General features: G+C 39.0%; 1 protein-coding gene across 5 annotated transcripts in view; it reads left to right on the top strand.

The window, feature by feature from the left end:
- LOC102775704 (myosin-10) overlaps nucleotides 1–25,920 on the top strand; it is a 64,766-nt gene that overhangs the window by 19,527 nt on the left and 19,319 nt on the right. For 2 of the 5 annotated variants that reach the window (XM_087841865.1, XM_087841864.1), the window contains exons 4-18: nucleotides 6,943–6,970; nucleotides 9,934–10,036; nucleotides 10,659–10,688; nucleotides 10,898–10,912; nucleotides 12,467–12,484; nucleotides 14,992–15,084; nucleotides 15,647–15,710; nucleotides 15,989–16,087; nucleotides 16,327–16,470; nucleotides 17,234–17,329; nucleotides 19,007–19,125; nucleotides 19,905–20,057; nucleotides 20,208–20,381; nucleotides 20,995–21,168; nucleotides 23,944–24,058. In XM_087841865.1, coding sequence (XP_087697991.1) covers nucleotides 6,943–6,970; nucleotides 9,934–10,036; nucleotides 10,659–10,688; nucleotides 10,898–10,912; nucleotides 12,467–12,484; nucleotides 14,992–15,084; nucleotides 15,647–15,710; nucleotides 15,989–16,087; nucleotides 16,327–16,470; nucleotides 17,234–17,329; nucleotides 19,007–19,125; nucleotides 19,905–20,057; nucleotides 20,208–20,381; nucleotides 20,995–21,168; nucleotides 23,944–24,058 — 1,425 coding nt within the window. The remainder of the gene's footprint in view (nucleotides 1–6,942; nucleotides 6,971–9,933; nucleotides 10,037–10,658; nucleotides 10,689–10,897; nucleotides 10,913–12,466; nucleotides 12,485–14,991; nucleotides 15,085–15,646; nucleotides 15,711–15,988; nucleotides 16,088–16,326; nucleotides 16,471–17,233; nucleotides 17,330–19,006; nucleotides 19,126–19,904; nucleotides 20,058–20,207; nucleotides 20,382–20,994; nucleotides 21,169–23,943; nucleotides 24,059–25,920) is intronic. The other 3 variants (XM_087841866.1, XM_087841867.1, XM_087841868.1) reach the window with 3 other exon arrangements.

The raw sequence follows: 25,920 nt of genomic DNA, 5'->3' as shown, positions 1-25,920 counted from the left end.
CTAGTCCAACTTAACTGAATGCAACCATCTGGTACAATTATAGCTATTCTAAACTATGCAATTTATGAAAACTATGCAGCCCATTCAGCAACTGAAGAATTTGAAAGTAAATTAAAACAAAATATAATTTTACATTAAATAAAAAAGTTTTAAACTTAATTAAAATAAAACATGTCTTAAATTAAAATAAGTAAACTGTCATGTTTATTGCTGCCAAAAAAAAGTTAAACACATTTGGACAGTGAAGGAATGTCAGGATTCTTGCTCAGAAAAAGGATCAACATGCTCTGAAGTCAGAGCATGTTCCAGTCCACAAAAACTTTTTTTGTAACAACATATCGATTTCTGCTGTCCCTGTATCGATACATTATTAGAAAACAAAATATCACGATACTACACAGTATCGATTTTTCCCCCCACCCCTATTAGAGAGGCAGAAATGTGCCTAAAAGGATGGCTGCTTTATCCATTTTCATCCTGCTGGTCTGTGCATTTAGCAGAAGCAGTTGGATGGAGGTGTTGTAAGGTCAGACCACATATGTTATTATTACAGGTGTTACTCTTCCTGCGGTTTCAATTCTTCATAAACTGCAATTTTTCAAAGTTAGTAATTCACTGGCTGTTAAGTTCCAATACAGTCTTTCATTTTCGATAGGTAATATTTGACTTCTCCTCTGGTCCGTGTCGGTTTGAGCCAGTTGTGAGTGGCATTTTCCTGACCCTTCTGATGGTCTTGAGGTCTGTCGTCTGGTCGTCATGGGCAATGGACAGAACCTTTTAATTGTTCTAATAATCATTTGAGGTACAACCCGGTACTAGAGAGCAGTGTAGTTCATAGAACTCAGATTTTTAAGGTCATTTTAATGCCTACTATGGAGAAAGCTCTCAGCATAGGAGAACATTTGAATGATGTAGATGGACTGTGATTGGTCCACAGATAAGTGTTGTTGATTGCCCCAGCAGTATTCTTTTTTTTTTTTTTTAACAAGTGTAAACAACGGTTAAATAGCCATGTAACCTAATATACCTAAACCTAAAATAATGAGAAGTGATCTGACAGTGAGGTTCAGGCTTTGTTTTGCTTAAATGCAGCGAGGAAATACAGTGAGATATTGACTTCAGCCAGTCCTGTGTAACTCACAGTTATAGTGGGGTTGGAGTCTAAAGAGTTCAGCCTAAAAGATGGACCGAACAAACTGTGATGTCACCCACTGGTTAGTGAAGCCTTGAGATGAGGGTTTGTGCCATCGACATCTTGGTGGTTTATAAATGGATGTGATGAATGAGGAGCAGAGGTGACTGAAACCACATGCTGATTGGCTAACAACTTTTTAATCACAAGTCACAACCTATCTTCTGTAGCGCTTCACTGTGATGACAACCTGTAATTCGGTAACTGAAATGTATAATTAATGTGTTTAAACCTCAGTTTTCAATATCAATATTCACTTATACTGAAGATATAAGGTACGTGATAGTCAGCTAATTTACTGAAATTTGTTTTTACTGGTAGATAATGTCTACTTATCTACTCTGTGAACCTAATATATCATAACATTATAGCTTCCTTTTTCTTCACAGACACTATAGAAACATTAAGCATTCACTTCCTTCTGCTAATGAGACAGCTTTTTAGGTTTGCCTTTATTACCTTGACCATTCAGCTAATGGGTTTCCCTCCTTATACCACTGTGATTTATTCCCACTGTGACACTTCAGGAATGGCTTGATTCCATTTGCAGCCCTGGTCTCTGAAGTGAGTTTATTGCCACTCCTAAATACAGGCATTAGTCCTCAGTGATGGTCGCTAGCCCAGGCCCAGCATGCCACAGCATCACAATGAGCTCACTGTCGGGAGCTAAGATCACCTCCCGTTCTTCCCCTCTCTCACTACAGAGTGAAACGCCACATGCAGAGTTTCTGTTTTTGTGTCAATGCTACAAGACATCGCCAGATTTTTCACTGTCAACAGTTTGTAACAGAATCAATGCCTACCTTTTCAGGCGTCTAATTGTATCATTGTCAGTGTAGTTTATTGTGCTTATGTAATATCTTAAAATTTTTGGATTGAAAACACTCTGGCTTTTCTTTTTTTGTAATCTGATCAATTTCCCCTTCAGAATATCTAAATCAAGCATTCAGAATTATTTTCAAACTCCTTTACTTAAGCTAATAATATTATATGTCCTGTGGGAAATCTCCACTGCCTTTCATCAGCATGGAGTCATGTGAAGCTGGCAAGGGCATCAGTAATCATGCAAAACCCACAAAACAGTTCTTATGACCAATAAGTAATGTCACCGAAATAACAGCCGCTGGTAGGGGAGGTCTCATCTGAACAGACACAAGTCCTGTGGAGCCTTTTGATGTGGAAAAGTAGCAACTAGATGATTGAGGGGTGGCTGTAGCTCAGGTGGTAGAGCAGGTCATCTACTGATCGGAAGGTTGGTGGTTCGATCCCTGGCTTCCCCAGTCTGCATGCCAAATATCCTTGGGCAAGATACTAACCCCAAATTGCTCTCCGATGCATCCATCGGAGTATGAATGTGTGTGTGAATGTTACTTAGAAAGCACTTAGAAAAAATGTGCTTGTGCAAATGGGTGAATGTACAAGTTGTGTACAGTGCTTTGAGTGCTCAGAAAGAGTAGAAAAGCGCTATATAAGAACCAGTCCATTTACCATTGAACTTATTCTGTCACCAAGGGAGAGCCTAGACACCCTTTGGAAGAAGCTAATTTCTTCTATATGTATCCATCGTCTTATTGTTTGGTCACTACTCAGGACAAGTGAGAGTAGGGTTCGACTAGTAAATTGAGCTTTCATGCTCAACACTCTTTTTTACCACAACATGCTGATACAATGTCTGCATGACTGCAGATGCAGCACAAATCCATCTGTCAGCCTCATGCTCCACTCTTCCTTCACTTGTAAACAGGATCCAGAGATACTTAGGTTCCTCCACTAGCTGCTATAGGGCAAGAAGCAAGGAACACAATGGACAGGTCAGTAGTATGTTGTCGGGCTAAAACAAAAAGTGCTAACAGTGCTAACCGCCATGTCACTGTTATATTTAAAAAATTAGATTGCTTACATTTTTGATGTATTTCAGCTCTCCATATGTCTCTGGCAGTAATCAGCCGTTCACAGTCTGAGAAGGTTTGCAGATCACAGCCCAGCTGTTAACTCAATGAATATAAGCAGGCAGCCTCACGGTGGATCATATCTTTCCTCTGTGTCTGCAGCCAGTCTGATAAAGGAGACACCCCTGCTTTCTGGGGGTGTTCTCTTTGTGTCTAGGTCAGATAGGGATGTGAATGTAAAGTGAGATGTGTGATAAAGGTAGGCGCTAACGAGGGATTGTGTTTGCATGTGTTGATCCATGTATCATTGCAGTTAACATGAACACATGAGAGATCCAAAAGGATCAGTGTAGCTTTAGTCCATGTGCACATGGCCTGTTATCCTTGTTGGAGTCTATTACTGCAGGAAGTTTCTGGTCAAAGCCAGGAAACCCAGGTTGTCCTTGATGAGCCATCCAGCTGTGTCCTCAGTCAGATAACCTTCCACCATTGTATCCCAAAGGAACGCAGTCAGCACTTTAGGAAACCTTCACCTCTGGCACAACAGTCCAGCCCAGGACACAACATGGACAAAATGAGTCGGGATAATAACTTTCATGGATAGTGTAAATTTGAGTTCTAGAAGTCTTAAGCCAAAGAAAAGCATCTACAGTTCCATAATTGTGTCCCTGGATTTGGGTATACTTTTCACTATTTTATGTGAAAAGTATATATTTTTTTTATATTTAACTCCAAAGCCCTGAAAGGCTGATGAGGTGTTATCGTCAGCTCACCAAGCGGGCAAGCAGCGTGGACACCCAGTTTGTGAATACGATAGGTCAAGAACGAAGCGAGTTTAAAATTGATACCAAAGGTGCATCTACTAAAAATCTTTTACAAGTTTGAGTGTCGGTGGCTTTGACTTTAAGGTCAGACGTCGAGTTTTCTGAACATTTTTTGAATGGCAAACCTTGAACAAAATGATGTAGGAGTTTCAAAATAATAATAATATTTTTCTGAAAATCTTGTAAATGCGATAACTTGAGAACAAGGCAACGTAGGATTTTGAAATTGATACCATAGATGTATCTACTAGGAGACTAGGGTTAACACTGGCTACCACCATCATTTATTTATGTTAATATTCTCGAAAGTTATGTACAAAATATGCAATAAAGAGCAGAGAGCCATCATATGAACCATGTGTTAATAAATTAGGCCATCATAGTGGACTGTTAAGTAAAAAATGTGCTCATTGTTGTTGCCCTTGTGTATATATGAGAGCAACACATCTCGGTCTTTTGCTATCACAAAGCATTTGTTTCCACTCACAAGGGGAGTGTGGGTGGGAGGACTGTAACATATGACTGCTGTCCTGTACACGGATGTCCACTAAAAGTCATTAAGAGGCAAAGAATTAAAGTGAACAGTCTATCTTTAAAATTTCTAAATGCTTTGTTGGAGCATGGATAGTACATTTAAAAAATGTCAAAAAGTAACATGAATCAGTGTTTTCATCTAGTTTCACAGACAGTGTTGCTAAAATAACAAATTTAGAGAGTGGGATCTATGGTGTATATTATTCTTAGTGCATGTAGTTTCCATTTTAAAGTCATTACTGCTGATGTTCTTTGTGGTAGGGTCTGGTTTTGGTTGATTGCACAATTTCTACTTGCGTGAGCGGTCTTGCTGGCCTATGTACACAATGGACAAGCTGTAGACACTTGTCTGTGACTAGGTCGATATCCACAGGCATCTCTAAAGTATGCATAAAGATTTCCAGATGGCACGTCAAATTTCTTCAACAGTTGGAAAAGAAGGACAAAGGAAAAAACTTATAATTTGTCTTTTGCTTTTTCAGGGGTGTAAATTGTTTCTCTTAGCAGCAACTCCTGTCCTTATGAAAGTGCTACAAAAAGAACAAAAGGTTATGATTGACGTCACATTTCTCTTTTGCAGTGTTGGATTTTTCCAAACATTGGTTTTAGTATTCAGTGTATTCATGTACGAGAAATTATACTTTAATATTGTGTTTTCCTGCAATGTGCTTAGAGCAGTATGCTGCTGAATTATTTCAGAGAAAACCTTTCTTTGGATAAGCCAGGGTCAGCTCATTCAGTTAGCTGTGGTTTAACTAAAAAAAAGATTAGTCTTTCCCTGAGTTATTGATGGCTTTCTTCACCCAGCTCAATCTCCTAATGGATCAGCTGCCAATCATCAGTCAGTCTTAAGTCCTTCATTTAACAAACGTGCAGACTTTGCACTTCAGTCACAGAATTAACTACCTCAGAGATTGGACCCTTTAATGAACAAGTTATTGCTTATCAAGAGATACAAGAAAGTACCTTAGTGAGAATGAAAGAAGATAGAACAGTCTTCTTCAAACTTTCAAACCAATCAGCTGATAATGTTTTTTCTGCGCATGTTTAATAAGGTGAGATGTAGTTTGTAGCCTTATAGTTTTCGTACCATGTTGTGATTACATCATTAAAACTTCTGGATTATTCTCTTGTTACATAACTTGGATTAGTCTTATTTTGTTGGGATAAGCATTCCAAGCAAAAATATTCAAAGAGTGCTCCGAAAGCCCAAATGACTGGATAGTTATGTTAGAGTTATGATGTGTAACGGATCATCTGCTTGCCTCAGGGAACTAAACCAGAATCTCGAAATCAAATTTTTAATAGTAAATTAAAATTAGAGATAGTGTTTGTCAAATTAAATTTGTTTCAATATAATACATCTGTTTGCCAAGGTTAATAAATAATCTTTATCCTGCTATTTTCTTCATTTTTGCATAACAACCTTTGGTGATTGTGATGTCAGTGACGCAGATTTTCTGGGTTTTAGTTTAAGTTATGCAGAAACAACACACCATGTCTGAGTCTAGTGACTCAAATCTAAGCCTTGGACTTTAAGCTAATCAGACAACAGTGTAACCGGAGAGGAGACTGTTTCCCTAAGGAGGCACTGATGGGAGGACAAAGTAGTATTTTCCCATGACATCATTATCATCATTAATTTTTCCTCTATTGCCTGAAGCTGTCTCACTCATGAGACGCTATAAACTCGCACAACCCCGAAGGTGTCATTTTATTTTACTGCCACACGACCGCAAAGTGCAGACTGACCTCAGCACCATGCAAATGAATGCAAGCACATTAATTGAGGCTTAGGTTTGGACTTTTCAGGTTTTCTTAATGTGATTCAAATCCAGCTGCAAGTTTAGCCACGAAGCACATTCATCTGCAAAATGTCAGTGATCTTATTGGTGTAGATTAGAAATGAGCTGCATCGGTCTGACTTTGTGTAATGGGGCTTTATGCAGTCAGTCCCAACAGGCCCTGCTTTTTGTGGTCACTTTGCTCATAAATAGCACCTTAATTGAGATTTGATTACAAATATGACAAGTAGTTTTTCTAACCATATACACTATTTCATTATAATATGGTTTGTCTGAACGTCTTTATTACCTGTGGTTACTGGGACACAGTCGAAAAGGAGACATTTAAACTCAGTGAGGGTTGCCGGGTTGACATCGGAAAAAATGTCAGTTTCAGCTCTTGTGTTAGACTTGTGATTTTTATGATTTTCAGCTGGCACAGTTTTATAAAATAACACAGTTACAAGTTTGCTGTTGGGTTCACCTGCTTCCAACTCCCTAAAATTTCACATTCACCTATTTTTATTGTTTAAATGTGGTCAACAGACAGTTTGTAAGGACTTTGAATTTTGGAAACTCATGTCTGTCTCAGAGTAAAATATATTGTATATTTAATGATAATAATAAAAAATACTATGCAATAATAAATGATTGCATAATATTTTACCTAGCATTCATTTATGTGTCATGTCCCCCTTTTTCCCCCTTTGTCTCCACAGATCGAGAGGACCAGTCCATTCTCTGCACGTGAGTAAACAGACCATTTAAGACCATTTGGCTGGTCTTATTTCAACATAACAGAGCTACTGTTTTTAAAATCATCTGACGTACACCGGCACGACACATTCTTCTGCAAGGCAGACCTCACCACCTGGACCAAATTAATGTCTCCTTTCCATTAGGAGACATGGAAACTGTCTTGCAGTGTATTTCTCTGTTGCTTCTTTTGCCTGAATTAAATGAAACGGACAATAATGCATTTACTTGCAATTACACGAGTTGAAAAGGGCAGTAAAAGTGAGTGAGTTGCTTCAGGGTCTGGACACTTTTTACGTTTCTCACAAGAAGCAATAGCCTGCTCAGTGTCACTGAGAAGCTTGCTTTAAAAGAAGCGTGGGTCTGAGAAATGCCTGACATTTCTGCTTCACAATCCTCTGGCGTCATTTCACTGACAAGTGCCTGCTGATGACAGGAATGAAGCCAAAGAAAATGCCAGAGAAGGTATCAAGATATAAGCCATGCAACAAGGGTTTACAAAACTGAACTGAACTAAAAGAACTGTAATTTACAAAGGCTCTCTGCAACCTTAATTACAATACAGTATCAACAAATTACACACCTCGCATGGTTTGGTGTCATAATTGTTCATTCAGCTGCTGCACAACTTATTATTTTCTACATTTTGCATGAGTGAAGAGAGCAATTCTATAAAAGATAAGCCAAGTCTGAAGTTGCCACCCTCTCAATCAGTTCATTTTTTATGTACAATAATTTTACTTTTGCTCTTTACTTTATAAGATAAAGAATCGAAAGTAATGCAGGGAATAACTGTGTGATCCACAGACTATAAACGGGCAACAGTGTGGAGAAAAAGCTTCCTCTTAACAGAGGGAAACATCTGGCTGTACTGGGATTATGGAGGGCAACCGTCTGCTGCCAAAGAATAACCTGAAACAACGATATAGTCGGTGTTATATCAGCACATTCCTGAAAATAATTATCCATCTAACTGACTCCCCTCAATGAAGTCAAAGACAGTTGATCTACCTCAAGTTTTAATGAAAGGCATTTTGTATATTTGTGCAATTCAACAATGATTTTTATTTTTTGGAGTTTGCTTGGAGACAGACATTAAAATGTGCCGCAAATTGTGGACAGTGGTAAAGGTTTTGACACTATGCATAATAAAAAACATGAAAATCTCATAAGCTACGGTTAGGTCAGCAGTGGGGGGTTTTTATTGTGGAGGAGTTGAGAAATATCACACCCAGCGGTCCAAGGCCAACAACAAGCACACTGACGCAATCTCCCCACGATTACTGTCTGTTCACAGTACCTAACAAGACTGACAAGACTTACCCACTGCTCTCTCCCAGCCACATCACGCTCGCCAAGTCTGAAAGGAAAACTATAGTTTTGTGCATACTTGGTTTTTGCAGATTTGCACTTACTGTAAAACCTCAGGTATGCTCTAAATCTAAACTGCTCCCCAAAGTTTTTGCAGCAGCTTTTTTTCTTTCTTTTTTCCCCCTCGTTCCATGGTAGCTGTGTGATAGAGCAGTGAAAGGCCTGCCAGCAACCACAGCTGCTGAAGTGGACTGATGCTTAAAAATATAGTTTAAAGATAAACAGGAGTACTTATGTAGCAGTGTTTAGTTTAGTCTGAGATTATATTTGTGCTGCTGTAGTGAAAAAGAGTTCTTGTCTAACCTATTAACCACGGACACTCAGCTGTGCACAAAACGGTCTAAAGTGCACAATTTTTATTTTTGTAGCGCTTATCAAAAGTTTTACAAACACACAGTATCCAGACAAAACTAATTAAAACAATAAAAAAAAAGAATAGAAACCAAAATTTCAAACTGTTAGCATAAATTATAAAAGTATTGAGCAATCATCTGTTTTCTGCTTCTTATGTGGATTGTGAGAGCAGGAGAGATGCCCAGTCCTCCCTCCCCCAGCCACCTCCTCCAGTTCCTCTGGTGTGTCTCTCCTCCCAGTTAGACATGCCTGACACACCTCACCTAGGAGGCAGCTAGAAGGCATCTTAATCAAATACTTGAACCACCTCAAATGGCTCCTTTTGATGTGGAGCCCTCTTATCCCCTCCAAACTGACCGAGTTCCTCACCCGATCTCTAAGAGAGAGCCCAGACAGGAAGCTCATTTCTTATTCTTTTGGTGATTACCTAGAGCTCCTGGGTATAGATAAGGCCGTGCACATAGATTAACCAGTAAAATGGCATCTTCACATTAACACTCAGGTCGGCTTAGGCATCACTGCTGTTGCTAACCCAAACTGTTGCTGCTCCAATCATGTGCAAAAAGCAGATAATGTTATGAAAATACAAAAAGAATCTGTAGCAGCTCTAGCGGAGTCCAGCACCCAACCCAACAAGTCAGATATATCGCTGGTAATGCGAACCAAGCTCTCGCTATGATTGTAGAAGGGACTGAATGGTTTGAGGGCCTGAAACATGATACCGAAGCGCGCCACACAGACACCCTGAGGAATGTGGTCAAATGCCTTGTCCAGATCCACTGACCCTTAAATACAACAATATTAACAATTCCCATGTCAATTTAAATTTCAGTGAGTTCATGGAGAGTTCATGGTAGACTAAGTATTAACCCTCTGAGGTCTAAATCTTCAGTGACCCCGATAAGTGCCCCTAACGCTAACCCTATGCAAGTAAAATATGTATTTTAAGTTATTCAAAAAGAAAGAAAGCATGTGGCCTTGACCCGATTTTAGGTACCAAAAGATCTATAAGAAAGCCTACAATGTAAAAGTACATCTAACAGTTATTTAAAAGAAGAAACAGACAAAGCAAGCCAGAGTTCAGCTGTCTTGCTTTGTTTGCTGAGTCCTCACACAGCAAACATTTGGTTGCCTTTTGTCTTTTATAATCATCAAATGACCGCACCGTGAAAGTTTTAGTTTTTCTGGTTCCTCTTTTATTTGTATCGTCTTGTTGCTTTGCTTTGCAGAGGTGAGTCGGGAGCCGGTAAGACAGAAAACACAAAAAAGGTCATTCAGTACCTGGCACATGTTGCCTCCTCGCACAAAGGAAGAAAAGATCACAACATTTCCGTGAGTATTAACAAGTCTCACCAATTTTGTAATTCTTCTCATGCTTCTTTTTAGTCCTTAATTAAATGAAAACCTGATGTAATACCAGTTTAAATCAGGGGTATCAAACTCATCTCAAAAATTATACTCTTTTTTATTGGGCAAATGACAAACTGAGTTCACATTTTTACACCCAAATTTGAGCCGGCACACTAGACCTCTCTGAGAGTTTGCACATACAGGTGGATTAACAAACAGAGGATTTTGGTTGTTACCAGTAGTGTTAATTTAGAGAAGCTGTGGCATAAACCTTACATCAGTAATTTGTTAATCACAGAAGATTATACAGATCACATTTGGAAGGTGCAAAAATTTTACATGTACACATTGGTGCATGTTTGAAACCCCTTTTTTAGATTCTGCTCATAAAGTGGATTTTGATTTTTTTTTTTTTTTTTAATTAACCTACAAGGGGGGGGAGGGGTCATTCCACTGCTATCCTACTAATACAGTGCTAGAAAAATGCTGTGATTGAGGTAAAGATGTTTTTTAAAAAGTGGGATTGTTGTTGAGGTGCTTGTGATTGTAAAGCTTTTGTGCACACAGTCTAACAGTTTACATTTTTTTTATCTGTAACAAACAGCCAGAATCACCTAAACCAGTGAAACTACAGGCAAGTTTTTATGCTTTCTTACACTCCATGTTCACATGCATGCCACACTAACCTTTAAGACAGTATTCACTTATCTAAAGCGTGAGCTAATAAAATATCTGAGTTCATCAAATGGTGTCAGCGATTTTTACTTTTCACACTTATGTAAGCTGCCTGGTGTTAACACTGAAGATATCTTATTTAGCAGATATTTTGTCTCTCTCTGTCAGGCACAAAATGCAGTTGTAAGTAAACTTTAAAAGTGGCATGATTATTCAGACTTGTTTAAATGTGTTTTTTTGTGCTTTGTTTTACTGTGATTGACACTGGTTGAAACATTATCACGTGTATGTGGTGTTTATTTGTTGTTGTAGCCAAATAATAAGCCTTGAATGTCATCTTGTCATATTTAAACATTGTATTTCAGTTGTATCCATATGTTTACATAGTTAAAAAACATATGTCTGTGTCTGCTTTTTTAAGAAAGAGCTGGAGACCTTCCTCATTTTTAAAGGATGTCACCATAAGAGCTTTTGATTAGCACATTTACCAAAATTACTTGATTCTCTGACCTGGTCATCATGACCCAGACAGCCTGCAGATTGTTCATGTCCTAGTGTCTTTTGTGACTTTGTTCCAAAATTCCAGACGTTCAGGTCACAGCTGCGTCATTCCATATAAAATTAACCAGGAAAAATGTTCTCATCTGAGCCGCTCAGAATCAGCTGATTTACTTAGTTATTGTGTACTGTGTGTGTATTGTGTACTTATCCCAGCACTTTTGAGCTCTCCTAACTTTATGGGTAAAGGAGATGACGTTTTCAGGGCTAATAAAAGAACAAAAAACATAGTTAGGGTTAGGGCTGTTTGATATAACAATATATATCGGATGGCGATATAAAAATGTCTATCGTTTCATTTTACGCTATCGTTTGTTTCGTGGTGTCGCAAAATAAACTGTTTACGGCAATATTTTTTCACCGTTTTGATGGTCACTGTAGTGGCTATATTAATTTCTTAAAGTTCTCTCTTTCTCTTATATTTAATATAACCACACTACGAAGGGACAAGCGCCTGTTTTTATGCGTTGTCGTTAGCAACAACGACGGTAACACCATCGCGTGTCCGCTTGTTTATGTACCACATAAACCTTTCAAAATAAAGCTCAAGATCCTGTTGAGACTTTTCAAAATAAACTGAATCACGTGAAAGAGCAGATTATTTACGGATGAGAAGTAAAAAAGAGCCGCCAGGTGCTAAAAAATAAACCTTAGACTCAAACGTTAGAACAGGCTTTTTCCCGCAGCACGCTGTGTAATAAATACTCACAAAGAAAACGGCGGCCATTACAACTTATGTCTAAAAATGTATAGTTTCATGCATTGGTTAAAACACTCGACTCCAGGTACATGACGCGCAGCTGGAAACACAAAAATCGTTTAAATATGACTCACTGGATTCATATAAATATCATATACTAAATATAATACTTGGCTAAAACTCAGACACTACTCCTAGGATAAAGGTACATTTTTGAATGGCTTCTTGCTATCATAATACAGTAATCAGCTGGTTCTGAGGGGGTCAGATGGTCATAAATTTACTTAAATTAAATCTTTTGAACATCAGCAGTACTCTGGGTCTCGAGGGCCAGGATAAGCTATCATGATCTGTGCTGCAGCTTTCATCCATAGACTGCAGTAGGTTGTGCATAGATGTGCCTGTAACATTAATAAAATGTTTTATTTTTTTAAATAAATATCATTAATATAACTACTGAATTTCCCCATATCCTACAGAGTGGACCCCTGTTTTATGTGAGTAGTATGTAGTTTCTCACCTATTTTACCTCACTTACAAAATAAAAGGGGTGCTTTTCCCACTCTGTTTCCACTGGCTACATAAACCCACTACTAACTAAATATTCTCTGAGGCTGTGCAGTAGTCTTTCCATTAAACCTTCACTGAGTTGCTATATTTGGTTACTTTTAACCTTCGCATTGCATGAGCTCAACTGTTTTGTTCTTACTAATTTAGCAGCTTCTGCTTATTGTAACACACATGTAACATTTACAGTGCTGACACTGTGAGGACATTTGAAGTGGTTCACTGGCTTTCAAGTCATCTCGTCTTATTACTGAACTAGCGGCTAGCACAGAACCTCTTCTGACCTCTTTTCAGCCTAAGAATCTGGTCCAAATACGTTCCCCACATGTCCGGTGTTCTCGTTGTTGGTGAGAACAGGAACTTGCAATATTTGTCTGGCCCTGTGACCTCCAAAGCAGATGCTGAGCTGTGGAAACATAGCCACAACTGGGCTCTGCCCCAGAAGATTTACTGGGACAGTTGCGACTGATCCTTTCTGAGTCCACTAAATCTCCGAAGTACTGAGCCAAAGCACACACAGTGAACTTTTTTTTATTTTTAAAAAAGATCTCTTATTTTTCGAGTGCTGGCTGATAATGGGTGACTCATTTTATCAAAATTATGCTGTAAATGGTCATTTAAAGTGGAGGAGCCAGCTCCGTTGGCTGTCAGATATCACATGTGCTCACTTTACAACAAGAATGTGGGTCAGCTCATAATGCTGCTGCTGGACCCCCACTGATGTTTGTAATCTGCTCTTTGTTTGTGTGTGCAGACCACACAGATGTAAAGGCTGCCAGTGAGCAATTTTAACTACCAAGTTGCACCACACGCTTGTGTTTATATAGAAACAAAGGCTTTCGGTTTGAACCCTGTGCCGTCTGTGGGCTGCAACGCCGCTGATGGACAGAGACCAGGTTTATCCAGTTCAGCCCTGCTTCATTCCAGCTGCTCAAAAACTCAATTAAAAGCAGCACATTTAACTCTTGGGCCAAAGATCACATTACATGTCTCACATTCTGAGCTGTGCTGATTCCTCAATTCTGTTCAGTGGAAAATGGCCTCAGACACACTCAAACCTTCAGCGCACGCAGCTATTTCTGTCGTAATGGGAAAATATTCCTCTGAGCCACAAGAAGAGAAGTTGCAGAAGAAACTGTCTTTGGCTCCTTTAGACACGACAAAGCCAACAATATGGTTTGGATGGAAACACAGTGGAAACACCTGTCTAAACATCTGCATAAGTCACTTATTTATTTATTCAGCTTCCTGAAGTGTCCAGCTTGACAAAAAAGAAAAGAGAAGCAAACCGTGTCTGCTGTGTGTTGTGGACACATTCTTCCTGATTTGATAAAATGGCTTTCTGGCTTTCGTCAAAGCAAAAAGATAAAACGTCTCTTTCGAAAGCTACAGACACATCAGTCATCTTCAGTTCAATTATTTGCAGTTCAAACTTACTTTTTATCTGCCTAAGGCTGTGCAAAAAGTCCAAAAGCCTGAGTGTGACCTCATAACAAAGTGGTTAGGCTGCATACCACATGTCAGCAAAGACTCTGTTGTTTGTTTTAAACTATTAAAGGTTTTAAATGCGACAAAATAAAAGGACTTTAAAGGTGGACGTATTTGAAAGTAGCTTCATTAAGAATGGATTATTTAAACCATTGTTTAATCTATAAAATATCACAGCTGATGTTTACTCTGGTGCTTTGATCCAGAATTTCAAAAATGTGCATTTATAGAGTAATAAACCAGAAAAACTGTTTAAGTAGAACTTTTTAACCAATATCAAAGAATATTTAATCTGAAACATTAGAGCTGGTTTATTGACTGAGAACTGGTATAAAAGCTGTTTTTGCCATAAAATTACTAAATGGATAAAGTGATTTAGACTTTCTGACACGTATGATTTTATGTTTTCATGTGGTGGTCACATTGTGTCTTTGTGATAAAAAGGGATGAAATGTGACCTAAATTCACCTGCAGTTTGAAACTTTTGGAAACTTGTATGGCGCCGTGTCACCGGGCTCATTTAGTGCTGTGGACAACAAAATAAATACAATTAAACAACCTTTTAATTCAAAATGATAACAGTTTTTTACTTGATTCACTTTAATTTTCTTTCCTTTCTTTTATTTTTAACCCACCACTACATTACTTTTATTCTTTTTAAAGTCTAAGAGGCAAAGAAATTACCAGACACACGAATAATCATCTGTAGACATGTTTCTTTTGTCCAACCGTGACACTTGTCATCTTTTCTGTGGCTTTTGTTTGTTCAGTTTAACTCTATGGCGGTAACGTGACGTTTTTCTGTATAAACCAAGTCTTCGGACATCCTCTGCCTTTGTCTGCATGTCTATGTTTGACTTTTCATCGTCAGTGGAAAACTTCTCATAAGTTTATAAGTTTTGTGTGTTGACCTTGATGTGGTGACAAAAGATTCCTTTTTTTATGATAGGGTGAACTGGAACGGCAGCTTTTACAAGCCAATCCCATCCTTGAATCTTTTGGGAATGCAAAGACTGTGAAAAATGACAACTCATCACGTTTTGTAAGTACAGAAAAATGATCAGCTAAACTGAATTTTTTTCGCCTCAGGACCACTTTTACTGATCCTGCATTGGCACCTAGATGAGTTTTAGCAAATGGGTTTATGTCTTGCAACGGTAATTTATCTGGAATTTATCTGGATACTGTTGCCTGCTAATCATTTAGGAGACCTTTGTTATACCGGACCTGCTGGGACTTAAGGCAGCTCTTATTCAGTTATAGACAAAAAGGATCAGTTGTCTCATGTGTTTCTATAGCAAATTATTTTCTCAAATTGTTTTTTTTTCCTATAATTAAAATGTAATTATATATTATTAGAGAAATATCAGTGACGGCCTGCATTGCTTTCTACTGGATAAAATGTAATAATCAGCCTCTCAGTCTAAGCATTACTCATGCTTTTGAAGGATTCACGCTGAGTCCTGGTACATTATTCTGCTACCATCAGTGCAGATTCTCACAGCCTCACTGTGTGTTATAAAAGAGCCATTATGTAATCGATTGAATGCCGCTCGTGTTGTTTTGTGCACTTCCTGAAAGTTATCTTGTGTTAATCTCGACAGGGGAAATTCATCCGGATCAACTTTGATGTCACTGGATACATCGTTGGGGCCAACATTGAAACCTGTATCCTGTTTTAAAACAGAAGTATTCATGTAATGGGGAATTTTAAATTCAGTTTTTTTGGAAGTAAGAATACTTTTGTTCTGTGATCTCAGTCTGGACCATAGAAAAAGAACTGTATAAAATGTTTAACTTTTTCATATATATTCATTTAGTTTAGTGTGTTTTTATTTGTCTCAGCGACTCCTTTTGTCAACCTTGGACACCAGATAATCCCAAAGCCTGATATGTGGCATACTGACCCACCAAAAAGATCCGGTTTTCTTGACTTTCTGTGCCAGACTTACTGGAAAAATCCAGAGCTATTCGTCAAGCCAAAGATGAGCGTACCTTCCACGTTTTTTATCAGCTGCTGGCTGGAGCCGGGGAGCACCTCAAATGTGAGCAGTCCGAGTTTCAATAACTCTAAACCGTGGCTTGTTTTTGGATTGTATTTTTGTGTAACGCAACCATAGTTTATGCTATTTTACAGTACATACAGCATTAAAATTAGACACCTTATTATGCCTTATTGTTCCTAATGTCATCAGTAGCTCTGTCGTGGCCTAATTTTGTGTGAAGTCCATGTGAATCATTTTGGGGGTAAAATTTGTTTTGTTTTCCTGTGTTGTGACCACAGCGGACCTGCTTTTGGAAGGATTCAACAACTACCGCTTCCTGTCCAATGGTAACATCCCAATCCCAGGCCAGCAGGACAAAGACAACTTCCATGAGACCATGGAGGCCATGCACATCATGAGTTTTGGCCATGAGGAGATTCTGGGTATATTTTTAATAACCCAATAAAATAAACATGCAATAAAACTCTCAAACTAGTTAGTTTGCCTTTGCTTGATTGGTAAAGCGATAATTTGGTTCAAGGTTTAAGTTATAGTAAAACAACAGTTCTCTTCAGTTCTGCGACGTGAGGGTTCAGCAAATTAAAACAGTTAAAACCTGGTTACTGCAGATTAAGCTGCACGTGATTTTCCCCTCTCTTAGAAATAATCAGGAAAGAAAACATATTTTGGCCTAGAACCACTGGAAATGTTCATGTTTGCTAACATAATAAACATGTGGCTCCTTCTGTGGTATTGTACTTTTAGCTAATGGAAAAACCTTTTATTGGTTTAAAGGACGTATTCCTTCACATCAAATAATAACTGACTTTAAGGTTAGTGTTAATGTAATAATACTATATAAAAAAGACAAATAAGAGGTATTTTTATGTTAAAAAATATTCATGCTGTATATTATAACAGATACTGTATTTAACTCAAATGTGGACAGCACAATAAATTGATGAAAGTAAGTTGCCTGGTATAACAGTGAAGTGTTGGGTGTAACGGTGCTAAGTGTTCAACCTGTATTCCACTGTTTAGGAATAACAGTCATTTTTCTGCTGTTTGGGTGTTATTCATTACTAGTTTTGTAGGTTATCTGAGTCTTCTTGCCCTTTTTTTTGTTAACTTTCTAAATATAGTTAATGAAGTAAAATGATGTCATACTCAAGTAATTTTGTTTTCTCTGGATTCTGATATTTGTAGCCATGTTGAAAGTGGTGTCCTCAGTCCTTCAGTTTGGCAACATCGTCTTTAAGAAGGAGAGGAACAGTGACCAAGCTTCTATGCCTGATAATACCGGTAAGTATCCCAGAATTGTGTACACACACACACACACACACACACACACACACACACACACATCTGCTCTATAACCTCAGGGGTCAGGTCACCCTCCTCCTCCTGCTGCTTTTCCTCTTCTCATATATATTTCAGCTCTTCTCCTTCACTGTGCACCTCCCTCGCGCTGTGTGCCTCGTCCACAGCTCAGAGGGGCCTGTGATTTATGTCTGTTCTCTCCCTGCGCCTTGTCAGCTTGCCATTAAACCACATCATTGAGAGGATTTACTCCTGAAGGAAATGGGGCACAGCCTCCCAGTTCCTCCACATGTGGCACTGCATATTTGGCACTTAACAGAGCGATACGGGGGGAGAGGATGAGTCCGATGCCAACGATCCAGCTCAGTTAGATATTTCCAAATTCAACAGCAGAAATCAGGACTAGAACGGATTCTGCTTTTTCTACTTTTCCACAAGCTCCAGCCACATAAAATATAACACTGTTCCAGAAACATTTCTCATGAAAACTGTAGTAAATCTTAATATTAGTCATTAAAAGAAAACAGCAAAGCTCACCAATGTTTTTTCACAGATTATATATTATGTTTATATATCAGTTAGATGATCTAATACTCAGACAGTGCTGTTAAAGTAGTTTTGGGGAAAAAACGTGTCTCATTCGAGTAACTTTTGAAAAGCAAACTTTTTTTCCTCTACGCATTTAATAATTTCTGCTTCATGTTTGATTTCTATTAGGTACGAGCTACAGTTACACAAATTAAAATACTGTGGGAAATATAGGTTGTGTATGAAAGCTTTGCGTTGGGAATTGTGGCTGCCGACTTCATGAGAAAGAGAGCGGGGAGTATATTTGGGTGAATGGATGAATGAAGTACTCTGTTATGAACTAATGCTCTCAAGCTTGGTGAGCAAGTTGCATCCACTCAGGGGGTGCCTGCTAATTAGTAAGTAAGTAATTAGCAAATAACATAAAAAAGCAGTGCTACAGTGTCACACACTATTATGGATAGCCGCACAGCTAGCCAGATTACTTTTCATCTAATTAGAGAAAAAGGCTGTAAAAGTCACTGACACCGCAAACACAGCGCACAGGTTCAGCTGGTGACAACTTAGCAGAGTCACTCACATTAGTCATGATCCTAATGACCTGAAACTTTTAGCCTTTAATACAGTTTCACCAGGTTATCTATAAAAACAATATCATTCATTAGCAACAGAGAACAAAACTGCAGTTTCCTGAATCACCCATTTGAGCGTTGCCTTAGCAAGTCCATCCACACAGATCAGATATCCTGCCAGTGAAAATGCTCGAATTTACAGCAGAAAGAAACACGTTTAGATGGCAAACAGTCTGAGTTGCACCTTTCTACTAAGCGTGTTTTCTACCATGATTCTGATTCACCCAATCACACGTTCATAAAGTGCTTTTTATCAATAGCCAAGCACTTTACTTAACATTCACACAGTTAAACTCCACTGACCTTCTGATTGGCAGATGACCCACTTTTAACACCTGAGTCACAGCAGAGAAGCTAAAGCCTGATACTATAAATAGTTCCTACACATTAAGTAATTTCTGCTTTCTGTTTTATATCGTGAACTGTAGGTGCATGCAGGTTGAAATCCACTGTAGGACTGATTTTCTTCTGATGTAAATGAAGTTGTTTTGCTCTCCAGCTGCTCAGAAGCTCTGCCATCTGCTGGGGATGAATGTAATGGAGTTTACCAGAGCCATCCTGACTCCCAGGATCAAAGTGGGGAGAGACTACGTCCAGAAAGCTCAGACTAAAGAGCAGGTCAGTTTGCTTTGTTTTGGGGGTTTTTCTATTGACTAATGTAATGTGTTTCCTCTTTTGTTCTTGAGATCTTTGGTAGCAGATTAACAGCTGTATATTGATTGTTTAACTAAAAAATGCATTTGTGTTTTTTCTGCTAGATAGCTGAATAATACAGCTGTCTTAGATGAGTTAAGGGCATCCAGAGCTCATGCGGTTAAAATTCTGCTTCAGGTCATGTGTACAAAGTGTTAGATGAACTGTACCTGGGCCTTTTCCAAATCATTGTTACAACAGCTTCCTCAGTCTGTGTGGGTCCTCGTCCTAACCCCTTGTAAAGCATAGTTTCAGGCTGCTTCTGCATACTGAAAGTTGTAAAACTTGTAACTTATGTTCCTTATGCGCAACCCCAGGGCTCTCTCGCTGTGAGGCATTGGTGCAAGCACTAAGCCAGGGAAGTCAAAATAACAAAAGCTTATAGTCAAAACTGTTTTTAAAAAAATTAAATTATAAAGAATGTTATTTTGAACTTTTCTACATTTATTTGTTAAATGAAGCACTGGAAATTTAAAGTGCAGTAGTCCTGCAGACTGATACATATCCAGCTGTCATCCAAGTATTTCGGATAAAAAGTCTCAGAAAGAAACGTGAGTGCAACTAGAAGTGTGTTTGTAGAATTCATTTAGTTTCAGCCCACACACACTTATGTCTTTGTTGTTGTTGTTCCCGTGCCACATTCAGGTCTTTTCTCTGTTCATTGTTTTGTCACGGTCTTCTTTTTTCACGCTTTGTCTCTGCAGGCGGACTTTGCTGTCGAGGCCCTGGCTAAAGCTACGTATGAGCGTCTGTTCCGCTGGCTTGTCCATCGCATTAATAAAGCCCTGGACCGAACCAAACGGCAGGGTGCCTCCTTCATCGGTATCCTGGACATTGCTGGTTTTGAGATCTTCCAGGTCTGAATTGAAATCTTTTAGTTCTTTAATGACAAAGTTTATCTATTTATTTTTATTTGCCACGTGGTTAGTGGTTGTCAGTTTGTGTCATTGGTAATTATTTCCAGTGATGATGATGTTCTTGCTTGTGTCGATCTTCTTCTCGTGCAGCTGAACTCGTTTGAGCAGCTCTGCATCAACTACACCAACGAGAAGCTGCAGCAGCTCTTCAACCACACCATGTTCATCCTGGAGCAGGAGGAGTACCAGAGGGAGGGCATCGAGTGGAGCTTCATCGACTTCGGCCTCGACCTGCAGCCCTGCATCGACCTCATCGAGAGACCGGTCAGTTCCATTATTAGCTTTTGTCAATTAGATTCATTCTCCTTAGAACTGAAGTTGGAGAATGTTTTAACTTTAATCTTTCTTTACTTATTTAGCAACTAAATTATAATACTTAATATTTCCTTTTAGTCATGCACTGCTTTATTCTATTTAACAAATGTCCTTTTTATTCCTGTTAATGCCTAATAAAGAAATAAAGCTTGAAGTCATAGTCAGAAGAATAGTAGTCTTTTTTTCTGGACAAAAATATATATATATATTTTGGGGGGGTTGCTTTCAGGATTAAAGAGGTTTTTTTTCTGCCACAAACCACAAATTTCAAAACATAACAAAAGCCAAAAATCACATCTTCTGACAGCATGGGGGGGGGGAATAATAATTCACGTAGTTGTCCTGGTGTGATATCATGAAGATATCATGAAGAATATCACACCAGGAAAAAAATGGCTCAGAGTTCAAGCAGTGCGAGACACGTGTTTCTGTTAAAGGCAAATATGCCAGAGAAACTATTTTGAAAAAGAAATGAGATCCGTTGTCTTTGTGTGTCGATGCTATATTCCTGTCCAGCCTCTCTGCAGTCTTAACGTCCTGTCCTGTGTTATGACTCCTCCAGGCGAACCCTCCAGGCGTGTTGGCTCTGTTGGATGAGGAGTGCTGGTTCCCTAAAGCCACAGACAAGACATTTGTAGACAAGCTGATCCAGGAGCAGGGCACGCACACCAAGTTTCAGAAGCCCCGGCAGCTCAAAGATAAGGCCGACTTCTGCATCATCCACTACGCCGGCAGGGTATGCTTGTGTTTTTTGTGGGGTTTTTGTGTTTTTTTATCTCTATAAAAATCAGCCGGTTCCTGTTGCTGCCTCCCTGACTGTTCAGGATGTTTGATGCTTGTTTTTAGGCCATGATAAGCTAGCTCTTTTAAAAAGAATCCCTCAGTTCAGCCACACAGGTGAGAAAGTAATCAGTCACAGTCACAGCTGCTACAGCTGATATCATCACACTTATGCTTCAGTTTACCATAATCCTCTTTTCTGAATCCCTCTTTCATCCCTGAAAAGTCGCTGACTGTCAGAGGTCACATAAAACGCTGACACATACTTCTCCTGTGGGGGGATTTCAGGGAAACACTGAAACAGCTTGATTTATATTTCATCGTGAGGGAGTGGGTTTGGATAGTCCGTGGTGTTACGCAACAGAGCGCAGCATTTGTCTCGTAGGGAGACCCACAGAGTAGCACATCTGCTTATCATTGTGTGGACTGTGTTGTTTCACGCCTCAATATTTCAAAAACTGAAAGATTCCAGCTGTAGGAACGTCTGCTGTGGAGAAAAATCTGCAGCACGACGAAGCCAAACGCTGCAAATGTTGTTAACACAGGTGTGCACAGAGAAAAATGATCTCATTCAGAGCAGTGTGGAAATGTTTCTTGATTTTTACACTTCTACAATCAGAAAAGATGAAAAGACTTGTATGTGTTTGGTTTTTAGGGAACATGTGATTCAAGCAGTGACAGATGATGCACAAACTATGAAATGGAGAATTTTTTCCTAACATCAGACATGATGTTAGGTTGTGTTGCTCTTTATTGAACGGCATCTTTGTTAGCTTCAATTCTTTCCACCAAAATCCTCCAAACTGCACAGATGGGAAATTAACATTTTTATAGTTTTTGCTTTCAAACATGAAATATTCTGACTTACAGGTCTTTAAAAGTGAATGGATCCTAAATTAATGGGGAGTTTATTATACAAATAATGACCAGCAAACATTTTCACGTTGAATTACCATCTTGACGTATATCTCCGAAATAAAAGTTTTGCCGACCTTGGAGACATAACGAAATAATATTGTTTCTTGTTGAGCGTCACTTGGATGTTCAAGTTGGATTTTCCAGCTACGAAAAAGCTTGTGTTGGAATAAAAACCTCTGTACTGAAGAATAGTAGTAGTTGTCTTTTATCGACTACAACAAAACAACATAAAATATGCTCAAGAGAAGAGTAAGAAAGTTAAAGAAAAAGTACCATGAAAGGTAAACTTGAACTGTTCACCTCTCGCCCTGGAGTCCGATTCTCATCCAACTGCGCTAAATGATCCTGATACAGAGTTTATAAAGCTGCAGGAGGTAGAGAGGCCTGTCCCATGAGGTCCTTGCTTCTCCAGTCTAAATGTTTGGGCAAGATACTATCACTGCGTGCATGAAAGCACCTACATAGCTCTTTAAGTTGGTAAAATAAAGCACTGTGAATGTGGCGTGTAAGTTTTTAGAATAAAAAACACCTTATAGGTCATAGTGACAGTTAAATTCACCATGAAGTTCACAATGATTGAGACAGAATTTACACATAGATATACGTTAATGGGCTTCCAAATGTTAAAAATGTAATAGATTACATTTTGGTTAACCATATCATTTATGTATACTTGTCAGTGATGATCATTCAGAAATGATCAAATCTTTTCTGTTAGAAAGATACAAATAAATAAGATAAAGTTAACAAAATAAACTTTATTTATCCCAAAGGTGGGGAATTAGTGTCTGAGCAGCCGTTTTTTTCTTCATTATAAATTTATTTATTTATGGGTGGCTTTTTGTTATTTTTTAATTATAATATAAAAAAGAAATGAAGCAGAATGTCAATAAAGCAAGACAAACAGACAGTATCAGAAAGATGGAACGATACTGTGCGAATGAGCGCACTTACATAAACAATAGAAAAAACTTAATTGAGTAACACCTAACAAATAACTGCAGGTATTGTGATACAATAGAGGAACGATTTCCTGGATCTGTGACTCTGCACAGTTTTGTTCATGTTCAGTTTATTTTGCCACTGCCTGTTTCACTTCCTGTTTGTTCCTGTGTCAGCTCGTCTCGTGCCATTAGCCAGATTATGTTCAGCTGTGTACTCACCGGTCTCTCATTATCATCCTCATCAGTCTGTGTATTTAAGTCTTCTGTTTCTACTCGTTCGTTGTCGTGTCATTGATGTTATGTTGTTGTTTCCGCCTGTGTTCAGTCAGCCATTCAGTCCGTCCTTCATTCATTCATTCAGTCAGTCAGTCGTCGTCCAGCCAGCCAGCCATTTCCTACCTCTGTTCTGTGTGTTCACCCCATCGACAATAAATCACCCGGCTTCACCTACCTGTGAGTCCTGCGTTTGGGTTCCTTCTTCCTCGCCTCCACTCCGCGACCCCTGACATCGATCAGTCCACGCTCACCTGTCTCATCCTTAATCAGCTCACTGAGCTCGTCCATATTGTGCAAACACCGGCCGTTTCCCGTGATAAACAGCTGTGAAACTCTGTCACTTCCACCGTGGTTTCATTGGCATCAATATGTTTTGTAAAACAAAACAGCCATTTCACATCAGGATAAAGCTAGGAACATGAGAACATGAGAGCTTTTGCAGCAGGTCACCACTCATCATACGGCCTGGAAAAAGAGATATTTTTATTTTATTTTTTTTCTTTCTGTTTTTAATATGAATTAATGTTAAAAACCAAAATGTCTCATAGATAATAGTGCGTTTTTCTGAGCTATACCTCTATTTACTCTTACAGGTGGACTACAAGGCAGATGAGTGGCTAATGAAGAACATGGACCCTCTGAATGACAACGTGGCGACACTTCTCCATCAGTCAACTGACAAGTTTGTGGCTGAACTGTGGAAGGATGGTAACGTACCAGCTACTTATCTCTGAACGCTTAAGTCAGCTGTAACAACTACAACCAACTGGTTCTATTAATACTTCCTGTAGTTCATTATGTTTGTACCTGTTTGCTTTTCTACATCTACATGTCTGTCATGGAAGCCTACTAACAGCAGCAGCTGTCTGCCTCGTTTACCTTTTTCTAAGAGCGCCCCATCCTTGTCTCTCTCTCTCTGTGTTGTAGAGATTCAGACCATTCAAAGGGCCTCATTCTATGACAGTGTCACTAGTCTGGATGAGCCGGCAGGTGAATGACTGGGTCGTGCTGGGCCAGAATCATAGTTGAAAGTGACCTGTTGGTACATTTCCGCCCAGATCTGGCTCTGTGCTTCATGCTTCAGCCAATGCTGTCCGTCATAGCTGCAGTGGCTCCCATCTGCTTCCAGGCTGCATGGCTCCCTTGTCTCAGCCAAAAGCAGTAGTGTCCAGTTCCTAAATAAGCTAGAGTAGAATATAGTCATTGTCTCTCTTTAGTCGAACCAGTGTGCTTTAATTTGTTTCGGTGTGTTAGTGGGCTGACATGGGGTCTTGTGATCTTTGTATGTCCAGCTGCCCTGAAGCAAGCAACAGGAATCTAGTGCAGCTGTGTCTGAGTCTGATTGCTGTTTATTCTTCCCTTTGTCCCCCATCAGTGATGTGAAACATCCACGAGCAAATGAAGGATTTGAAACTCTACTGAAGAATATTTAATAACATTATTTCCCCGCCTTCCTCCTGTCCCTAGACACAGTGGCAGAGAATTAAAACCAGATGTGGAATTTTGCTTTGGCTCTGAGCTCACATATCACTGTGGAGGGTCCAGAAAGCAGGTCGTGTATCACCTCGGTTAAACTCAGGAGTCTGTGATTGTAATTATGATTTAACTGCGGGGGCATTAATAAATAGTGATGGGGGGAAAATATCAATCACAGCATATTGTATCCCTCCCTCTTCGAGTGTGATTATTAAAACTTACAGGCACTCTAAACTTCCCCCTCCAGCCTGACTTATTTACTGAATAAACTGAAATGACACATTACTGAATAATATTACTGAATAATAATGATAGACAAAGGTATCTGTATAGAATAAGTAATACTTGCTTTTTGTTACTTTTCCAGTTTTTAAGATATAATTTATTATAAATGTGTTTCTTCTTGTTACATTTTGTAATGTAGTATGGTGAGCTACTTAAGTGACATATGGGTCAGTCCACTTGCTCCCACCCCCTGATAGGCTTTTCCAGTACTGTACCAAACAAATCAGCTGACTCTAAGGAAGAGGAGGTCACCTGTTATATGAGATGACCCAAAGTCTGCGTTTAATCAGGTGTTAAGACTTACAGGTTTTAGGTTTTGTCAGTGAAGCTTGTGTAAAGTTGTCTGTTGGAATTACTGTTGATCACATCCTGAGGTCCATCATAACAGGCAGAGGCAGGGATGTCTCACTGCTAACATGACGCGAGTCTGAGTCTGTTTAACAGCTGGTTTCAGGCTTAGTTCCTGTTATACTGGAGGTTTTTTAAGCACAGCAGGCCGTTAAATTATAATATACAAGAGGATACTGATGATAAAGGGTTTAGTTTGTTTTTGTTTGTTTGTTTCTTGAGGTCATTCAAAAGCAGAATGTGATGGTCAAAATACATCATGTTCGAGTTGTGGGTCTTAAATGAAGTTCAGACTCACAGTAACATCTCATAAAGTTACCTGAGCTGCTCAAACCCACAAGCAAGTAGATCTCACAAGTACAGGTCGTCCCGCTGCCGTGGCCCTAACCTCCGAAAAGTTATTGTTTTTTCTTCAAACCTTGATTTTTTTCCACAATCAAAAGTGCTTCATCTTAAGAAAA

The sequence above is a fragment of the Neolamprologus brichardi genome, chromosome 6 (assembly GCF_056152115.1).
Source record: "Neolamprologus brichardi isolate AB-2024 chromosome 6, ASM5615211v1, whole genome shotgun sequence".
Taxonomy (NCBI): domain Eukaryota; kingdom Metazoa; phylum Chordata; class Actinopteri; order Cichliformes; family Cichlidae; genus Neolamprologus; species Neolamprologus brichardi.
This window is presented reverse-complemented; position numbering and strand designations above follow the sequence as displayed.